We start from the raw sequence: 8,263 nt of genomic DNA on the forward strand, positions 1-8,263 counted from the left end.
CAGTTTTTTTCTGAAGGCAAGAAAGCATACAAATCAATGTACATACCTCCAGGTGTACTTTGTTACATGTACAACTGGCAAGGTTGCCATGTTGCAGTATGCTTCTCCCCTCCCCCTAATTACTCCTATGCCAATCTATTTTTTATTCTAATGATCTAAATGGGAGGGTGAACATTGTCTAGAATGTGAAACCAATCAGGGGTACATGTATGCGTATTTCTCACATTATCACACAACAATCTCTTCCACTGATCCTCAGGCCCATCTGTATGAGGACACGAACCCAACCCCTTGTCCAGTACAATTTTTCAACAACAATGAACAATTGCAGTTTGCTTGATGTTTTTGGAAGGGGAGAAGGAAGGGGGAGGGCGTGTTAAATGATGAATTTAAGACAGAATTCTCTTTCAACTCTTTCTATCCAGTATCCCTTATAATTAGCCCCAATCTCCTTGTTTTTCCTGTTTTGATCCATACAATTGGCACTACCTGAAAAATAACTACTGTCCTTGGTCACATAACATGACATATAAAATACTGCGTGGAAAGATAGTGTATAACACTAACAATGCTAGAACGCATGCGTCTTACATGTTGAGTACTACCATAAGGAAAACCATTCAACATTTGTGTGTGATTCCGTATGCAATGTATCCTCCACCTAATATAGAAGCCACAAACATTAAAGTTTACACCTTAGCGCCATAGCGAATAGCGCCATAGTGCCTTAGCAGCAGGCAGCTCCCATAACCATCCCAATAGTGCACTCTGCACTAAAAAGTCCTCCTGATAAAAAAAAGTACCCTTCAGAAACAAGTGAGGAGCAAAATAAAAGGTGAAGAGACTTATTTACCAATTCTGACAGGGGTTACATATTGGCAGTGACAGACTGATCCAAGTTTTCACTCACAATGCTTTCAAGACTGACAGCCTGACACAAGGCTTAGAAGGCTTACTCTTCTATCACATATTCATCAAACACATTTTCCTGATTGCAGTTGCCTCTTGTTCACACATCACAGCTAGTTTCCACTAGTTCCACTACTCATCACCATTTTGAATTTGTCAAACAAACTTGAAATATTCAGCCTAAACTTTTCAAGTTGTAAACCAAACTTACCACTTGCACAATTCATTACACTGTCCCCTTAAGTTTCATGGAAATCTTTCAAATCTACATATCCTTTAACATTGTTCAAAGAGGAGGGATTTACTTAGAAAAAAGTCAAATACTGTAGTTTTGGCTTGTTGTGATTTTAATTTACATGTGTCATTATTTTAATGTACTCATTCCTAAATATTTGCTTATTGCAATGATTTCAGGGCTCAAAATAGCGATTCTCTGGTCACCAATGAGATCCAAAATTGAGTGCTTGCGACCAGATATTAAGAGCAGCTTGCTGTAACAATCACCAATACCTATGCAGGATAGAAAAAAATCGAATTTCTCAAACTTTGTCAGGAAGAAGGTTTTCAGTAACTTGATTCAAAACTGTAACTTCAAGGTTGTTTGTACTGAATATTATTTTCTTGTTGAGACAGCCTTACATGTACATATTTTGCCCTACAAAAAGCAAAATGCAACCCTAAAATTACACTTTTTACAAATGCTAGCAAGCCAAAATATAAGTGTGGCTGGAAAAGCTAACCCATAGTACTTTAGAAAACATTATCTTTTAGTAGTTAGTCAACACTGTCAGATTTATATGTAATTTAAACCTGAATTTTTGTCAAATTTTCAAAATTATATGCTTTGACAATGTTGCGTCATGTCAAACTTTAGTTCAATCTCGTTGACCAATTTCGTGGTACATGGTTTACATGTACCTATCAAAGCAATTTTCCTGGTTTAAAGCATCCCTTAATCTAAGTTTTAATTACAAATCTAGCTTGGGCAAAATGAAAAATGAAATTATAAAACACAAAACTTGAGAGCATCTTGAAGACTTAATTAAGCTAAGTGCCTGACATTTTGACCTTTCACACCGTGATCATTATCTCCAACATTGATCCAGAAATGTTTGCCAGTAGGTCTAATTTCCAGTAAAATTGTCTTTATCTTTAAATCTCTAAGATCAGTTACTGTAATTGAAAATACACATCTGGTTGCAAATGAGCATTTTAAGCAGGTGTTAATTTTGGATGAGAAATCATACATTTGGCAGTTGGCGACTACAGACAATGCACACAACAAAATATCAGATAATAAATCAGCATCAAGAAAAATCTTAGAGAACACTAGTAGAATATATTCAGTAGTTGGTGAAATTTTTTACTTTAATTTAACTAAATTTCATTTAAATTAATTTAATTTAACTAAATAAAAAATCGGCTGAAATGGTAACAACGCTTGCAAGCTTTATGTTGTGTGTACAAAACACTCTTAAATGTTGCCAGGTCTGAAACAGCTAGGGTATTGATTTTTAGAGTCAGTACTTAAACGGGGTATTAAATTTTTGGTCAGGGCATTAATAGGGTTGGAAAAATCGTAGCTAAAAATATTGATTTTGCTCTTAAATAGGGTAGAGTTTTGGGAAGTGCCCCCACCCAATTTTTTTGGGAGTACTCCCTTCCCTGTGGGCATAGGGACGGGATGTGGTGGTTTCAAATTGACTGATACAAATATGTACAAGTATAAGCATTTCAAACAAATTGATTTCCAAAACATATAGCAGTTTACACATAAGCTTAATTGCCATGTGCTGTCTCATTCCAGATAAATTACTCTGACTAAAAAATCTTGTTATGATTAAACAAAGACAAATAATTCATCTGAGATACAAGTATTCACCTTCTAAGGCAGATAAAAGCCATTCTATTTATCTGATCTTGTCTGCTGTGTGTGTGTGTGGGGTGGGGGGGGGCAACACTCGCGAGAATACTGAAGATACCGCCGGTGGGGGGGGGGCAACACTCACGAAAATACACATTTTTACGATAACTGCAGCAATTCTCCCGCACTCATTGGCTAATTTTTATTGTCAATAAGCGGACAGACACATGAATATATAATTTATGTGATGCATCAACGAGTGAGAGTGGACAATTTGACAATTTGTTATTGCAAAAACACAAATTGATGTCAGTTTTTAATGCATCTGTCCTGTTATTGACAATGAACTTCGTCATAACGTTGTCAAAGTAGTCTGCGGATCCACAGCTACTTTGATAATGTTATGACGAAATTCATTATCAATAACAGGACAGACGCATGAAAAACTGACATCAATTTGTTAAATAGCGGCCGCGGGGGGGGGGGGGGGGGGGGGGACATACATGACGTTTTAGAAGCAAGCTGGAACCCGATCAAAAAGGGAAGAAATACATACTACTACAGTTAACAATGTAAATAAATCAAATATATTTTGTCTGTCTAAAAAGCTTACCGGCAAACCGAGTTCAATCGCCCGACAACAAAGTTCTCCAGCTCCAAGCGAAGTTCTTCCCTGAATAAGTTACAACAGATACACTGATAAGGAGAAAGTCCTCCATACGAACAAAGCATGAAAGCACTACAAGGAAAGGTACTAAATACACAGTGAATAAGAACAAATTAACCTTTTAGTCTACTTTTTTTCAGCCTCGTTTAACTTTCGCGGTTCAACAAAATGGACGAACCGCTGTTGCAAAGAATGCTGGGAACGTTCACCCATCTCGCGCGTTAACCGCTCGAGTGGGTGTCGTGACATACTTCGCGCGTAATCCATATTTTGCCCGAGTGTGGGTGTTTAGGCGGAGGGGAGGGGGAGAGGAGGGATTGTTTCCATAATAATTGAGTGAGGTTGTGCGGCCTGCTCCCTAAAACCCTTACTCTATTTATGACCAAAACGGGTGAAAAACCATGACCATACCCTCCGGGGCACCATGTACCTAATATAGCTCATATAAAGCCTGGTTCTTATATTCCGCCGACAGCTGTGTCAGGGAACAGGAAAAGTTGGAGTGTCTGGTCTTGGAATTGTTGTTCATCAGCGAACTCAAACCGAACGTAAACACCAGACTCTATTTGCGCTCAAGTCTTGTTTGAACTTAACATCTGTAATTAACTTTATTACTGTTTGTTTATTTATACGTATGCAACTATTTGACATATTGTCACTGTTTATTTATTCATATGAAATAAATGGACACTTTTTTCGGTATATATTAAAGTAATATTTTTTTTATTTCTTCACTTGAAAATAATATCGAGAAGATATCAAAGCGTTCCTCGATTTCGCTTACTTCTATTCTTAAATGTTTAACGAAAACAAAACTGATTAAGGGAATAGTTTGGGAACTATAGACTGAAACAAATGGCTGATTGTTTGCCATATAGAAGTAACATTTTTCCTAAGACGTTCACTGCCAGCATCGTGCACTTTTCTAACGTAAAAGTCACATCGCTACTGTCCTATGCTTTGCTGTAGTTATGGACTAGCATGCCATCCAGGGGGGAGTAGAAATACTCCTAGTCGCTTAGTACTACAGAATCTGTCATAAAGTCCGGCTGTATCGGCCGCTTAGCCTGACGCAGACTTTACCTCGAGGTGGCAGCTTTCCTTATATAAATTACAAATCTATAAACAAATCTTATGCCGAAGTTTAACAGCATCAATGCAGATGACTCTTCCTGTCGTCGTCTTCTCCGACTTTCAAGATGATGATATCCTAAAAAAAAGAAAATATAAACATAAATAAATAAATTGTCCATCTTTTAGCGATATGCTGCATACCTCTGAGTAACAAATTGCGCACCTCTCAGCAAAAAATTGCGTATCCTTTGTACTCGCCCTACAGGCTCGCGCAATTTTGTTTTTAGTCTTTGAAAAATTTACTTGTGCTAGTTTATTCCAAATTGCACTCATAATCATTTGATTACCTATACTTAGAGCTGGAAGTTACGTAACTTTTATAGTAACTGATATGGTACTATCAACCAGGAAATTGGAACAATCGTGCACTTTTAGGCAAGAAATCACACGTTTCGCCATTTGAAAATGCGCATTTTTAAGCCGGAAACTGCGCAATTGCTATTTGAAAACAACTCGCTTGTTAAACCTGCACAGTAGAAGCAACAGCAATATAATTCAACACATTAGACTTTTTTTGATAAAAATTTTAAAAGTGACGGTCTCTTTCTGTAGAGGGGTTAGAAAAAAGGAAAGAACTTTGAAGGAACAACAAATTGATACTGAGAGGCCCTACAGTCCTGCTTCATTGTACCAATTAACAATATCCTGGCGAGACGTTGGCCCAATTATACAGAACATGTTTCATGGTACTGCAACTGGTTTATCATGAAATAAGCTGATAAAGAAGCGATTACCACGCAATACCATCTTACTGACGATAATTTACTTCACTTACTCCAAGGAAGTCAAATATTGCTGGACAGAGTTCAATTAGTATTATAAGAAATATTAAATGTGAATGAATTCCAGATGGGATTTGAGCCCATGACCTTCCGTGATCTAGTCGGATGCTCTAACCACTGAGCTACTAGAGACTCTATGGTGAGCAAGGGTTAAATGTGGGTCTTTGACTGGAACCGCATCGCGCGGTCACACAGCCAAATGATGATTTGGCGCAGCAGAACTCACTAACTGTATCGCACAGTCACATTAAGGAATATCGACTAATTTTTTATTTTAAATCAATTAAATAGGACTTAAGAGCAGCTTCGCCCAAATATCAACTAGACTTGGAAATAGCGAAAAATCGAATCTACGCAATTTTATCCTTTCGATGCCCCAAATCGGCCAAAATCGATCGAAAATGAGCGGAATATTCAGAGGCTCGTAAACTGAAAAGTAAAAATCTTCATAACAAACTGATTTAAAACAAAGAAAATCACAACCGTGAAAGAGGTTTGGATATATATTTTGACGATTTTACTTCTCCGTTTACTCTTTAGGTTTTGTTTCGATTGAGAAGATATTTCAAACACTCGAGACAGTGTTTCATCGGCTTTCCCAACACCTCGAATTTCGTCAAAAATACTCCGCTGCGCGTTGTATTTTCAACTCTCTTCTCGGTGTATTTCCTCCAAGCAGAGAAAATGGCCTGCCAGTGACTCAGATGCATCATAAAAACACACAATTTAACACACAATTTAATCCTTGAGCATCTGCTTGTCTTGTTTGTCGATGAAAAGCTGAGTGAGATTTGTGTTTATTATTCCCTGACATTCCGTACTTTTGTAGACAGCTAAATAAATTCGTAAAATTTCCTGAAAGGAGCGCTCTTTTTATCGAACAGTATGAAGTATCACTCATGTATCTACAGTCAGAAACAGCGTTGAAACGACTGGTAATGATATTACGGATCTCGCTTTTGTTACTTTTGGTAAGCGAACAATTGCTTGAATGCCGATCAATGTACCTTTGATGAACAAGCTTCCTTATGAGGAGCAGCAATGATCTTAGTCAGATTATAGCTTCCGAAACCGGGATAAGCTTGGCCTCGATACCAGCGTGTACTGATCTATTAATTCACATGCATGCATGTGCCTTACAGATAAAATGTAACAGCAAGATTTGCTAGCCAGGACTCGAGTCTCGGTCTCTCCACGTCAGACCGATTTTCCGCCGACGAGTAACATTTTTTCGTACATAAAGCATGTTACAGTATTAGTGCTGTTATACTTTATTTACTTACTTTCGCCTTTGCTATGACAGATCTGCAAAATGTGGCTGATTTCCCTTGCTTCACACTGCGCCGAGTTTAAAAACGCAACATTCACCGGTCATTTTGGATTTGTGTTTAAGGAAAACTCGGCGAGGAAAATCACATGGTTATAACGACTACATCGTTTTCGAAAAGCTCCGTTTTCGTGTAGTGTGAACGGTAGGCCTAACCTAGAGATAAACTTGCGTTTTAAAATTTCTCCGGTGTAGTGTGGACGCTGGCCTAATTAATAATTTCATAATAGTCAGTACCTACAGTAGCACCAAATTTGTCTTATTGGTGCCGATCTCTAGGAATAGTGTTCTTCTCAGTATAACTGTTGCATTGAATGCTGATTTACTAGTATGAAATTTGCGAATAACCAGCTTCGTAGTTGAATGACTACAAAATAAACCGGCATGCGCAAGCTCGAGAAGACTCAGGAAAGACACTGAGGACTGTCTGATTTTTCATTTGCATAATGTAAACCGAAACCCTGCGATGCTGCATCTTGCCACTCTTTTCAGTTTTTAGTCATCTATGCAAAACGACACTTAAGGTCTAGTGTAATGTATTCTTGTTGCTTTTGCCTCACTAACAAAGCGTATCAAGAGTTGCCTTTTTTCCTCTCAAAACAAGAAAATTAACAATAAACAATATGCAGAGAAAATGTAAATGACGTCGAAAATAAGTTTATTTTCCATGCTTTGCAAAATTCACTAAAAATAAATTTACTCAGTTTTAATTAAACCTATTCTTAAAAATGTTTGAAATCCAGATATCTATCTTTTTACATCAAACAATGACAAGACAAAAGATAATCCTATAGTTTCCATTACTCTAACACATATGAGGTGTGCTTTTTCTGTTTCACACAAATATTCATCGTCGCATCTTCATATATTCAAGGTGAGTGGAGTCAGGGTTTGTTCTTCTCATTGACTTCACCGCCGAGTTATTACTCTGCGCGCAGCTGACTCGATCAACAACGTTCATGTATACTTTTCTTAATGGTTTTGCAAAACGTAGCGAGGACAGGCAAGGACGGAAATCTTATTTGTTTCTCCATGCGAATATGAGATCTCGACGAAATTGTTCTTAAAACTGATTATCGCGCAATTCTTCACCCATATGGTATAAGACGAAATAAAGTTTCCAAGTAAAGCATTTGTCTGAGTCAAGTATAAGTGTTTTTTCTTTCCCAGAATGCCCCGCTGTCATGGATATTGCCTTTATGTTTGATGCATCAGGAAGCATTCACACGAATGACTTTGGCGCTTTGAAGAACATGATCCAAAGAGTTACCACACAATTCGTAATCTCTTCTACTGGTAATATATAGTCTCTTGTATAACATTTTCTCGTATGATTTCTGACATAGCAAAATATGTTCGTGTCAGGAGTGGAATTCGAACCCACGCCTACAAGAGTAGACTGCGACCTGAACGCAGCGCCTTATACCGCTCGGCCATCCTGACTACGTTACCGATATGTGTAAAATGTCTTCTTTTAATCGTGAATTTGACAGTACAGATTCTGAATGCCCACCCACCCTGCCATGTCAATGCAATGCAATGCAATGCAATGCAATGCAATGCAATGCAATGTCATGTCA

At 37.8% G+C, this 8,263-nt stretch overlaps 1 protein-coding gene, 1 long non-coding RNA gene and 1 other non-coding gene across 3 annotated transcripts in view; 1 reads left to right on the forward strand and 2 right to left on the reverse strand.

Annotated features, from left to right (window-relative positions):
* Positions 1-1,238: 1,238 nt before the first annotated feature.
* LOC110052723 (uncharacterized) lies at positions 1,239-3,654 on the reverse strand. Its single transcript, XR_016202373.1, has 3 exons — positions 3,559-3,654; positions 3,387-3,446; positions 1,239-1,419 (listed from the first exon to the last, which is right to left on the reverse strand). It is a non-coding gene; the product is annotated as an uncharacterized LOC110052723 (long non-coding RNA).
* Positions 3,655-7,777: 4,123 nt separating this feature from the next.
* LOC110052892 (von Willebrand factor A domain-containing protein 2-like) overlaps positions 7,778-8,263 on the forward strand; it is a 4,216-nt gene continuing 3,730 nt past the window's right edge. Inside the window, exon 1 of the mRNA XM_089274720.1 lies at positions 7,778-7,979. Within this exon, the coding sequence (XP_089130846.1) occupies positions 7,868-7,979 (112 nt within the window). The 5' untranslated portion in view covers positions 7,778-7,867. The remainder of the gene's footprint in view (positions 7,980-8,263) is intronic.
* On the reverse strand, positions 8,043-8,126 carry Trnal-cag (transfer RNA leucine (anticodon CAG)). The gene has a single exon. It is a non-coding gene; the product is annotated as a tRNA-Leu (tRNA).

This window comes from Orbicella faveolata, unplaced genomic scaffold (assembly GCF_042242905.1).
Source record: "Orbicella faveolata isolate gen_17 unplaced genomic scaffold, um_ofav_v1 contig_36, whole genome shotgun sequence".
Taxonomy (NCBI): Eukaryota; Metazoa; Cnidaria; class Anthozoa; order Scleractinia; family Merulinidae; genus Orbicella; species Orbicella faveolata.